This window comes from Clytia hemisphaerica, unplaced genomic scaffold (assembly GCF_902728285.1).
Source record: "Clytia hemisphaerica strain Z4C2 unplaced genomic scaffold, Clytia hemisphaerica genome assembly, whole genome shotgun sequence".
NCBI lineage: Eukaryota > Metazoa > Cnidaria > Hydrozoa > Leptothecata > Clytiidae > Clytia > Clytia hemisphaerica.
In genome coordinates, this window is record NW_027103979.1 from 2,286,849 (window position 1) to 2,300,265 (window position 13,417).

The 13,417-nt window shown below is 38.3% G+C and overlaps 2 protein-coding genes across 2 annotated transcripts in view; one reads left to right on the top strand and one right to left on the bottom strand.

Moving 5' to 3' along the window:
- LOC136810989 (dynein intermediate chain 2, ciliary-like) overlaps positions 1-13,417 on the bottom strand; it is a 285,291-nt gene that overhangs the window by 132,332 nt on the left and 139,542 nt on the right. The gene's annotated exons all lie outside the window — the stretch shown is intronic.
- Positions 852-3,838, top strand: LOC136811042 (uncharacterized). The gene is made up of 3 exons (XM_067067645.1): positions 852-857; positions 980-1,698; positions 2,059-3,838. Exons 1-3 carry the CDS (start codon positions 852-854, stop codon positions 3,836-3,838), a joined length of 2,505 nt encoding a protein of 834 aa, XP_066923746.1.

Genomic DNA, 13,417 nt, shown 5'->3' on the forward strand with positions numbered 1-13,417 from the left:
GTCACCCTCCACACTGTTACCCTCCACACTGTCACCCTCCACACTGTTACCCTCCACACTGTCACCCTCCACACTGTCACCCTCCACACTGTTACCCTCCACACTGTCACCCTCCACACTGTTACCCTCCACACTGTTACCCTCCACACATACCCTCCACACTGTTACCCTCCACACATACCCTCCACACTGTTACCCTCCGCACTGTTACCCTCCACACTGTTACCCTCCACACTGTCACCCTCCACACTGTTACCCTCCACACTGTCACCCTCCACACTGTCACCCTCCACACTGTTACCCTCCACACTGTTACCCTCCACACTGTTACCCTCCACACTGTTACCCTCCACACTGTCACCCTCCACACTGTTACCCTCCACACTGTTACCCTCCACACTGTTACCCTCCACACTGTTACCCTCCACACTGTTACCCTCCACACTGTTACCCTCCACACTGTTACCCTCCACACTGTTACCCTCCACACTGTTACCCTCCACACTGTTACCCTCCACACTGTTACCCTCCACACTGTTACCCTCCACACATACCCAGCACCAATTTTTGCCTAAGTATCCCCCCTGGGCTGTTAAACAACAATAAAGAAAGAGTAAAAAACTACATCATTTCATCTATACAGATGTTGGAAATAGTCTTGACAATTTTCTGGCACACAACGCTCTTTCAACGTTCATCTAACGTTATATGGACGTTCTGAACGTTGGATAAACGTTGAAACAACGTTGTGTGCCAGCTGGGTTACGAATGATCCGTAGCATTCTTAGTGGGACACAACCGCATGTGATTGGTTTGAAAGTAAGTAGGAATTGTGGAGCTTTTTTGACAGGATGCCCGTGAGTTAGGTCTGGCAAAAGTTTTTTATGGCCAAAAACTGACGTTATGTAGGCAAAACTGCAAACCCCCAAAATTGACTGACAGAAAACAATTGGTTAAGGTTAACAAAACTCTATCTAAGACGGATGATGTTATCAGTGGTATTCCCCAAGGAAGTGTTTTGGGACCACTTCTCTTCGTTATCTACATCAACGACCTCCCTGACAATGTGCTGTCTTCGATTCTCCTATTTGCTGACGACACGAAGATTTTCAGAGAAGTCAAATCGATTGAGGACACATTGGCTATCCAACAAGACATACACAAACTTGAAAAGTGGTCAAATGATTGGCTATTAAGATTTCACCCAGATAAGTGCCACGTTCTCACTCTCGGTAAATATTGGAATATTGTCCATGCGCACCCTTATTCGCTTAGAGGTGAACAACTTGAACATGTTTTCGTTGAAAAAGATCTCGGTGTTCTGATAGACTCTGACTTATCCTTTGAAGAACACATATCAAAACAAGTGAAAAAAGCTAATTCCATTCTAGGAGTCATCAGAAGAGGTTTCGAAGACCTTAGCCTTAAAACTTTCTTCACTCTGTACACAACCTTTGTCCGGCCTCATCTCGAGTATGCCCAATCTGTATGGTCACCAAAACTACGTAAGGACATCAACTTAATTGAGGGCGTTCAACGACGTGCCACTAGGATGGTCAGAAGGTTAAGTAATCTACCGTACGAGCAGCGCCTACGAAAACTTGACTTGCCTTCTCTCGAATTCAGAAGACACTTCGGAGACATGGTTCAGATCTACAAACACTTGCACTTCTACGATAAGGACACCACAGTTGGAAAGTTTATTCGCAGGGGTGCGTCCATCTCGAACTCACGATCACGAACTGATACCAAACTTTGCAGACGATGGATTTAGAGGTGTCCAGACCAAGTCGTTTTACTATCGATGTGTGACAGCATGGAACCAGCTACCAAAAGAGACTGTTAACGCTACTAGCATCAAAGCGTTCAAAGAAGAACTAACCAAGGCATGGATGGAACATCCATTGCGCTACGAATCAAGATCTTTGTAATTGTAGACGATAGATCGGTTTCTCTAAACCGATCGTGTGCCTGGACTGTAAATCTTCATAAAAAAAAAAAAAAAAAAAATGACTAAAAAATTACCACAAAAAATCTTATACCCAAACACACAAAAAGGTATGACTATTTAAAGTTATGTACAACCCCTGAAGAAAATGCCACTGTTTTCCAAAGTCATTTTCAACAACTTTATGAACGGCAACCTGATTTTGACGCCTCAGTATTGAGTTCACTTGTTTCTAAAAAAACTGTTGAAAATCTTGATCATCACCCAGATGGTGATGAGATACGAAAAGCTGTCCGTAACCTAAAGGAACGTGCTCCTGGTGATTCTGGTATTACTCCTCAAGTGTGGAAAGCACTGGTCGAAAATGAATCTACTTTTAAAATATTACAAACAATAGTCATTGACTTTTGGGACTCTGAAAAGCCCCCATCTGAATGGGATACTGGTCTCCTGAAAATCCTTCCAAAAAAAGGAGACCTCAGCCTACCAGGCAATTACCGTGACATCATGCTTCTTGAGTCAGCCTATAAAATCATTGCGATCATACTTCATAACAGGCTCAGCCCGATTGTCGAGTCACTCGATCATGAACCCCAATGTGGATTCCGTCCAGGCCGAGGGTGTGTCGATGGCATCTTTACAGTTAAGATGGCCATGAAGAAAAGAAGGGAACACGGCTTGGAAACCTGGATCCTCTTTCTCGATCTTGTCAAGGCCTTCGACCGAGTGCCACGCGAGCTACTCTGGGAAGTTTTGGACATCTTTGGTGTACCTGCAAAGTTAATTCGGCTTTTGAAAGCTCTCCATGCCAATGTTGAAGTAAAGTTTGTCGTTAACGATATTACCAAAAGAATCGATAGTATCATCGGTGTTAAGCAGGGTGACATATCGGGGCCACTTCTTTTTATCTTCTACCTCGCTGCTGTTATGATAACGTGGCGAACTACTCACCCAAGGGAAGTTTCCATCTTTTGTACCAAAATGGATGACACTCTAACTGGTCGAAACCCTTCAACTAAAAATTGTGAACAGTTCGCTTTACCTGATTTAGAGTACGCCGATGACACTGGAGTCCTATTCAGCTCCAGAGAATCTGTCGAAATATATTTACCGTTATTGATTCGGCACTTCTTGAAATTTGGTCTTGAAGTACACGTTGGTACTCAGGAAAAGAGTTCAAAATCAGAAATCTTATTTGTCGCTGCTCCTAATCGTGTTTACGCCGACCCAGCATCGTTCGATAATTCTGACTTAACCGATGTTAGAATTAGTGATGAAACATTCATACCAATTGTTAAAAGTTTTTGTTATTTGGGTTCCATGCTCACTACCGATTGTAGAGATATGTTAGATGTTGAATCGAGAATCAAGGTTGCTAGTAGTGCATTTGGTGCATTGAAAAATTGTATATTTACCTCAACAAGTATTTCGTTTGGTGTCAAAAAGTCAGTCTATGAATCTCTTATACTGGCAATCTTATTGTATGGAGCTGAGCATTGGTGTTTGACCGAAGCTACTTTTCGAAAGTTACGTGGATTTCATGCGAGATGTGTTCGTACCATGTGTCGTTTGAATTTGAAACATACGAGAATCCATAGGATATCCACTACAGATCTCTTAAATCGAACTGGATTACTCGCTATTGACATTTATGTCATACGCCGGCAACTTCGTTGGCTAGGGCATGTTGCTCGAATGTCTTCTGACCGTCTTCCTCGTAAAATGTTAACGTGTTGGGTTAATGAAAAGCGCCCTCGCGGAGCGCCTGATTTTACCTATGGTCGTGGTATTTACAAAAGTTTAAAGAAAGTCGATGTTTTGAAATGTGAATGGTATGGGAAAGCTCTTGATCGTGTTGAATGGAGAAAAATTATTTATAATTTTAAATAGGCTATATTATTTTGCACTTAATGTTTTCGTTTTTACTATACTTTTTTTATTTGTCATAGCGCTGTGAACCCTAAGTTAAGTTAGGGCCTATTCCCTGTGCCAAGGGAAGGTTCACCTCCTCCTCCTCCTATTTAAAGTACTCAAATATATAAAGAAAGTTTTGTTACGTTTGAGACTAAATTTGTATACAAAAAGTATGCATTTCTTTATATATTTGAGTACAAAGCTTTTTAGAGTATACTTTTTTTTGCTTAGAACTTCGTCATGCAATTCACGACTAGAATTTACCAGATCAAATGAACTTGTACGCTCAAAGTTATTTCCATCAATTTGTAAAAGAGAAGGGGAGTGGGTCTAATTCTACGGAAATTTGTCGAAAGATCTTATTTCTACGTCATTACAACTCTTGGAAAATTCATCTGTCTAATATCTTTCCAAAAATTCGAAATATCATTAATGAAATACATGGATCTGTAAAAAGACTACCTTTTGCCATCTTTCTAATGTTCAAAAATGATATTTACAAGTCTCCGAGATTTAAGAATGACTAAATTATAATTTTGTGGAAACTTTATAAAGACGATGTTTCTTCGTTGTTGATAGAGAACGTGTTTAATTCGAACCCCCGGATGCCAGGAAATTTGTACTAGTAATCTCATGGTTATGAGGGAAATTCGGGATAAATTTCCCGAGGTCAATTTTGAAATTTTTTGAAATTTCCCGAGTGCAACGAGGGAAATTTAAAACATTTCGAAATTTGACCGAGGGTAATTTATCCAGAATTTCACGAAAACAAGCATGGGATTCCTGGTTAATCTCATGGTTTGGATTGAAATTCTAACAATTCTGAAAGACATCAATTTAACACTGGAAATCAATCTGAAAATTTAAAAAGAGGTCTCAGAAAAGTCATAGAAACGCGAATCGAGTTTTAATTGGATAGTATTCCATTTACTTAAGCCTTTGAAGTTAGTAAGAAAGTCAAAAATCGTGATGATATTCCAAACGAAGAAAATTTCACTTTTGCGGGAAATTACAAAATCTAGGAGGGAAATTACAAAATCTAGGAGGGAAATTACAAGTTCGCGGGAAATTACAAATTAACGTAAGCAAAAACGTCAATCGAATTTCAATCAACCATGAGATTATCAATGTAAATCTCCAAACAGGGATGATCATTCACATGGATACCATGAAAAGCACACATATATCGACGCTGTGCCGACGAATCGAGATTCTATTCAGCGCGCAATCAACGAAAACAAAAGTAACCATGACGACCATCCAAGATCTTGGATGAAGTTCAAAGTTGATAATATTTTTATTCCCGTCGTTGAACACAACTAAACACAATGTCATCGATGCTTTTTAAAAAGAGTCAGTGATAGAGAATCATAACATAAAGTCTGCCTATTATTTCGATTCAATTAAAGTGACATTTCCATAATCAATAGTTTAGTAATTAAATATTTCCTATCTATATAGGAAATTTTTCTTAAATCGGCTTTTCTCCTTTTCCTCCTTATTATTCTCTTTTTCTTCCGTACGGTCAAATATATGCCACCACATCAAATTTCCGCCACGCACCACACCGCCCATTTTTCATGTAAACAGTAGGTTGATCTTTGTCCAAGACGGAAGACATCATTTCTTCAAGACACGTCGAGGAAATATGCGTACGGTGCTCTATTCTCCTTGCCGATCGGGAAACGTCGCCCGCTTCGGAAGCGTATTGTTGATCGGACCATACTGCTTTCTAACCGTCAAAATAGACAACAACAACTTGTTGCTCTTTCGCTATTTTTCTTTGGTTTTTATGCTTACCAAAATGAACTTAGCATCGAATTCAACATTGGATTCAACATTGGATTCGCAATTCTAGCATTGGATTCACTTTACCGGACAGTATCTTTTTCGGACAGCATTCTCTGGTGTTCAAAACTACAATGGACGTTACCTGTGTCTATTAGATATCACCTAGTGAAAAAATTAAGTTCATACCTCCTTTTCCCTAGGAGGAGTTTAGCGGAAACCACAGGTGATTGGAAACAAGAAATTCAAATTTCGACCTTATGCTCGCTAATCATCGGACAACCTTTTTCTTGGACAGCATTTTTAGGTGTTCAAAACTATAATGGACGGTACCTGTATCTATTAGCTATCAATTAGTGAAAAAATCAAGCTCATACCTCATTTTACCTAGGAGGAGTTTAGCGGAAATCACTAGTAATTGACAACACAGGATTCAAATTTTGACCTTAGACTCGCTAATTATCGGACAACATCATTCTCGGACAGCATTCTATAGTGATCAAAACTACATTGGACGGTACCTGTGTCCTTTAACTATCACTAAGTGAAAAATTTGAGTTCATACCTCATTTTCCCTGTGAAAACATATACTCCAATTTTCTTCCATACTGAAAACAATGAAATAAGCAAATCCTCACTTTAAAATATTATGCCTTTTTCAATCCCTTCTGAATATTCAGACTTAAAAACAATGGAATGTAAGGCGTAATGGTATGATGGTCATCGCTCTTGACTCTTGTCTTGGAGGTCCGATTTCGCGATTCCAACTCTAATACTACGGTTCACTTGGCAAATGAACACACCTTCGCCCGGGCCAACCCATACCATGTGATGGGAATCGGGTACCACTACTCTGATACGAGAGTGTGGGTGATATGCCAGACATTGTGATGTGTGGTGTCACTCATCCCGCTCTGCTTGCGACGCTCTACCGCGTAGTTCGAGTGTCATTGCTATGCATCATGGTATGCGTTTCTTGTGTGTACAGAACCAGCGGTGTCTGGAAAGGGGCTAAGTGTTCCGACTTACAAAAGGAGGAATTCTTATTTCGCAAGGAGTAGGTAGGACCCATTCCCCAATGGGGAGGGCTCATATCATCAAGACAATAGAATTTAAATCCCCAAGCATCAAAGCAATGGAAATACCGATCCCCAATCGAGTTTCTATCCGATATTCTTACCCATGCTGACTGAAAAAATCTTACCAAGTCTGTGAGAAAGGGGTGCATTAAGGACCGGTGCAAAAGAGGTCTGTCTGTATTATAAGGTATGAATGAGTTCCCTTATTCGATCATATTGAAAGAGACATATGAACTATGAATCATTTGACATTCTGGCGGCGTTCTGCTGTCGTTTTCGATGATAGAGTCCGTTCTATGAAAGATTTATTTTCTTTCCTCTTTGCGCTTCACTAAATTGTATTTGAAAGCATAATTGCCCACAGGGGCTTTTGTTGCTTCACTTAAGTAGTGGGCTTGTTCGCCAGAAAATATTCATGTTCATGTTCATGTTCAAGATGTTGTTTCTTTCGATTCTGAGCGGGCCGCCACGGCTAAAAAATGCTTGCGCGCATATTTTGTTGCGACTTGTATTGACTTGTACGTTTTAGTTCTGACAAAGTAAACAATGGACATAACATGAGCATTTTTATTTTTCTTATAAGCATCTACTTTATAAGCATCAAATCAATAACTCTTGATAGACAGTGATATACCCTTCGGTTATTAGCTCTTACAAAGTAAACAAGGGACGGCGCACAATATGAGCTTATTTATTTTTCTTATAAGCACCTACTTTATAAGAATAAAATCAATAACTTTAATCAACAGCCATATACCTTTTGGTACTAATTATAAAGTAAACAATGGATGGCGCATAATATGAGCATATTTATTTTTCTTATAAGCATCTAGTTTATAAGAATCAGATCAATAAGTTTAATCAACAGCCATATACCTTTTGGTAATTAGTAAGATTTGGTGAATAGAGCTTTCAAATTTGGCAAGAAAAAAAAACAAAAAAAACTTGCGATTTGTTGAGTTTTATTTGTTTGTTTTATTTTCCTCGGATTATTCGCTAGATGATAAAACCCAAACTGGACTTATTTCATATCCATAAACTTAAAAGCTATCCAAAGATCCATCGGCCAAAGGTGGCTTCAAGGTAGATTATAAGGGAAAATATTATTTATTTCTTGAGAAAAAACTTTCGTGAATGAGTAATCAGTAATCAATGATGCTGAAAACCTTAAAACCCCTGTGATACACAGCCCCTGGGACCCCAGCCCCTCTGGAAAATTTGCACAAAATTTTGTCTCCGTTGGAAAAATACACTATAATTTCAGCCCCACTGGGAAATTGACTCTGATTTTATCCCAGTTGGAACTTTTGGACTGAGAAACAATAGAATTTCAATCCCCATTGGGATTTCGATAGAAATTTTCATCCTCACTGAGAACAAAACTTCCACCGGGGCTGTGTGAGACAAGGGTGTACAATGGTGGTCAGAACATGTTGGCATTTCTAGGTATTTTAGCGTTTGGAGTTTAATGTTCTAGCGAGAATGACGTTTTCAGGCTTTCTACTTTATTCAATCGGATATTTCAATTTAGGAGGAGTAAATGGTTTCCAGAATATATTCTCAGCCTTGTCGGACCATTCAAAAGCTTTTGGATCCTCATATCCTAAGCTCCTTAATCTCATGTTAAAACTCTGCTTTCAACCCTAAGTTAATTAACTTATAAGGTACTTGCAGTTTTTTAGATTTGGCCGGGAAATCCCCCTTGTGCCGAATATCATAGCCAAAGTTGTACTTCCCTTTTCCTAAAAAACGAGTGCTTAACTTTTTAAAAAGTTGATTACTGTAGCGACGTAGTATATGACCAAGACACTTGATAGGGTATTGTACTAAAAATCGAATCCTTGGAAGTAAGCTTATTTTCTACCCAAAAAAAAGAGAAATACGCTTTCCAATATTCAATGTTTTAAATATGAAATTGAAAAGTACTGTTGTAATTTTTATACAAATGAAATATACAAATGAAAGATTGTTTTGAATAATCTCGATTTCCAGTTATTTTTATGTAAGAGATTTTTCAACTTTCTTTAACGATTTATCCAAATATCTGAAAATTTCACCGATAGTTCTCTTTGTTCCAATAAATCGCACAAATATAAGAACTTTAGTTGGATTCACAGCCAATTCCCTAACGCATGTTTCGGCAATTTTCTTTCGATTTATATTAGAAGATTTTATTGCGTCTATAGCCAAGCTACGGCATCCAAGGGCATCTAATGCAATTTGATCCGTTTTGAGAATTAATCTTCGTTTTCACCATCTATATATTATAACAAGAAAACAAATCAATTCATGCAATTTTCTCTTATAACTTACATGAAGTTTAACTCTGAGTTTGAGACTTAAGGCTGAAAATCCAAATTTAGCCTATGAATGGTCCGACTAGGCTGAGAATATAGCCTGGAATTGCCATTATAATCCTCCCAAATCGAAAGACCCGATTAGATAAAGTAAGAACTTAAAAGTGCTAAAATACCAAGAAATGCCAACCTACTTTAGGCGTAAAAACTTTCGCGATCGGACTACACACTGTACACAATTTTCGCGAATTTTTAGCCCTTTTCGTGAAAGTAAATGTCTTGAAATGAAAATCATTGAAGTGGCCATTTGCGAAAGTTTATGCTCGCGAAAGATTCTTGACAAGTTAGAAAATCTATTAAATTTCTAACTTGAAATATAATGTAAGATTTATAGCACTTTCTAGCCTGCTTAAATCCCAGAAGTCAAAGATTCAAGTCAAAAGTTTCCACCAAATTCAAGAAGTATTTGTCCGTCTAAGCCATTTTTTCGTGTGAAATTATTCATTTTTATGTCTTGATTTTTGTCAAACTCACAAAAGTAAATGTCGCAAATTTCGCGATTTATTGGAACTAGTCAATCAGACAGAGAGAAGAAAACCGTTTGATTTTTTTGTTTCTTTTTCGTGTGTAAAATACATCCGATAGTGCCGACGGCAACTGATAAACGGAATGTGAGAGGAGGCATTTATCTTATTTATGTATTCAATCGTAAGTATTTTCTCATTGATCGTTAGAAGTTGGTCCATACCGTCCATAAAGCTTATGATTATGGTTTCTTTGGAAATTGGAAACTTTTGCAGCTAAACACCAGAGGCTCAATTAATTTATTTTCAATCGCAAGAGGAAAATCTACCCTGGGTGTATCAGAGGCCAGGTTTTCAGAGATATTTACTCGAGCTGCGATACTCACGGTAGGGACAACTATACGTGAACTACACACACGCAGGCGCCTCCTAGGTGTAGTAACTTAAGGCCCTGCCCGGAGTTTTTTCATCATCAATGAAACGTAAAAAATCACTAAGGGAGAGAGCACTTTAGATTTTCCAATTTTTCATAATAACGCTTTTTGAATTTTGATAATGTTGTGAGACTTTTGATATTGTTGTGAGAGTTTCAAATATTGTTGCGAGAGATTCAAATATTGTTGTATTGTAAGTGATTTATATTCTTGTGAGAAATTGTTGTCGTTGTGGCCGCTCAGGGCTTCCGTAGTTTTATTTATAAATTTTTTCTCTAAATGATAGCTAAATAGAACATCCATTGTCCGATAATTAGCGAGTCTGAAGTCTAAATTTGAATCTATGGTTGTCAATGATCCATCTGTGGTTTCCGCTAAACTCCTCCTCTGGAAAATGAGTAATGAACTTAATTTTTTCACTAAATGATAGCTAAAAGACATCGGCATTAGTGCTTTCCGCTTGATTCCTCAAAGGGAAAATGAGGTATGAACTTAATTTTTTCACTAAATGATAGCTAATAGGTACAGGTACCGTCCATTATAGTTTTGAACACCTTAAAATGCTGTCCGAGAATAAGGTTGTCCGATAATTAGCGAGCATAAGGTCGAAATTTAAATTTCTTGTTGTCAATCACCAGTGGTTTCCGCTAAACTCCTCCTAGGGAAAATGAGGTATGAACTTAATTTTTTCACTAAATGATAGCTAATAGGTACAGGTACCGTCCATTATAGTTTTGAACACCTTAAAATGCTGTCCGAGAATAAGGTTGTCCGATAATTAGCGAGCATAAGGTCGAAATTTAAATTTCTTGTTGTCAATCACCAGTGGTTTCCGCTAAACTCCTCCTAGGGAAAATGAGGTATGAACTTAATTTTTTCACTAAATCATAGCTAATAGGTACAGGTACCATCCTAAAAATGCTGTCCGAGAATAAGGTTGTCCGATAATTAGCGAGCATAAGGTCGAAATTTAAATTTCTTGTTGTCAATCACCAGTGGTTTCCGCTAAACTCCTCCTAGAGAAAATGAGGTATATGAGCTTAACTTTTTCACCAAATGATAGTTAATAAGTGCATGTACCGTCCATTATAGTTTTGAACACCTAAAATGCTGTCCGAGAATAAGGTTGTCCGATAATTAGCGAGCATAAGGTCGAAATTTGAATCTCTTGTTGTCAATCACCTGTGGTTTCCGCTAAACTCCTCCTAGTGAAAAGGAGGTATGAACTTAATTTTTTCACTAGGTGATAGCTAATAGACACAGGTAACGTCCATTTTAGTTTTGAACACCAGAGAATGCTGTCCGAAAAAGATACTGTCCGGTAAAGTGAATCCAATGCTAGAATTGAGAATCCAATGTTGAATCCAATGTGAATCCAATGCTAACTTCATTTTGGTTTTATGCTTTCATGAGTTGAAATGGATCATGATTTTTGTACGATTGTCACAAGGAATGGTCCATGATGAACTTATTATTCTTTTCTGGATTTGATGTCTCGTTTACATTCTGTTGGTTTAGAATGAGAGATACAATGACAATCTCTTGGTCTTGGAAAAACAGGACATTTTGTCAATTTTCACAACAAACTAACTTCAAGTTTACCTGTATATTTACCTAAATTGTAACAAGTAAAGTGACTGTGAATAAATCTGACTACATTATACCTGTAAAATTACATACTTGCGACATCAAAAAAGTTTGAATTCACCTGTATGGTAATGCAAACTCAGCAATGGTCAAATGGTTGGTGATGAACTACCTATATGAGAAGCTTGGGAAATTAACTTGGGACTATCTGACAAAACACGGGACGACAATTCAGCCACCATTTCACCGAACCTCCAAAGTCATTTAATTTGAGTTAATGAACGACGTATTAAAAAATACACAATTTCTCGTTCGCACCGAGTAGGTTTTTAAAGCAAAAACAGTCCGTAGAGGAATACACGCGAATGTCTGGAACGAAGAAGACCAAATTAGTGGTAAAACGATGGAGCATTTGACATGAAAGTATGATTGATAAAATTGGTGGAGTTATCAAAACAAATTTGCTGTCAAAGAGATTTAACAGTAAGTGAAAATACAGGCCATATATCCAACAGTCCAATGTTTTGACCAAATCGTCCCAAGTTAGAGCAGTTGATGGTATTGAATATGGATGTAAACAATTGGAAATCACCTCACTTATACAGTTAAAATCAGTGCTGCTTAAGGAAGAGCTGAGAAAGTGTTCTTGGAGCAGATTGGGCTGCTTGAAAATGAATATAGAGGGATTGCTTGAGCATAGAAGGTGTAATCAGAACAATGTTTTGAAGAAAAGAAGATGAGATTGTATGGAAATGTCAGACGTGTATGCTAAATAAATCATAACATGGTGCTGTGGGCCATAGAACAAACTTTGAAAAGATGAAGATCCTATTTTTGTGTTGGAGTAGTAGAGACAAAGTCATGTGGCTGTCTAGGCTTTTTGAATGGCCGTAATGAAATAGAGTTGTAGACAGTTGTCTAGGCGAGAAGAAGAGGAAGCATTTAGGACTTATCCCCTAGAGTTAGGTGTGCCGGCAGGAGTAAACACTCTTTGCTTTTCTAGAACCACCCATCTTCTCTACCAAGAGACATGAATTCGATCAGGAGTCATGTCTCATCAACTTATACCTGTAGACATGGAACATGACATGACCTATCAGTGGAGGGATTCAAAGACTGTTATGTGCCTGAGTGAAGCCTCCAGAGGAGAGTGAGAAGATTGAGAAAAAGAAAAAGAGATGTTGAAAGAAATAGGTGTTTTGAAAGCAGTGGGGAAAATTAGATGGTGGGTAAAAGAACATAGAAATATTCTTACATTGAGGTGAAGTTTGCGTGATCTTGACAGTAGTCAAAAAAATTTTCTGTTTTTTTGAAATTTGGCGCTGTTGTAAACAACTTGATGTAACCATGGAGACTACATTTCGATTGGTTCCTGTTCAGAGATTCTAACCAATCGGGTAAGAGGGCGTATGTGGCGGAAATGTGATGGGCGGGTCAAACAGGTGTGACGGAGGTAGATACTAGCCAATGTTGAAAATAGTACCAGTTTAGACAGAGGCAAATTAGAAAGTGTAATGGGAAGAGAGGTCTTGAGGTAAAAGGAGTGGTGAGAGATAGGGGAAGAAGGAGGGAGATAAGAGTTTTTTTAATTTAAAATTTTAAGATAGAAAAATAGCATCCTCTGGGGGTCGAACCCGGGTCATTGCAGCCCGAGGTGGGAGTGCTAGCAAAAGGCTATTGAAGCTGAACTGAACTTAAGAATTGAAAAGAAAGATTGAGAGAGTAGTTTCTATTACGGAGTATGAAGGAGATAAAGGTGACAGGGCTATGACGGTGTAATCAGAAAGCAATTATCTCTCCAATGTGAAAAAAGAGAGGAAGTGGTGCCAGTCAGTGAGCACGTTGG

Bases quoted from the DNA above. Each gene is read 5' to 3' on its own strand.
- LOC136811042 (XM_067067645.1), top strand. The intron at 1,699-2,058 runs GTTTATTCGCAG...ACACACAAAAAG, and splicing joins AAGGACACCACAGTTGGAAA to GTATGACTATTTAAAGTTAT.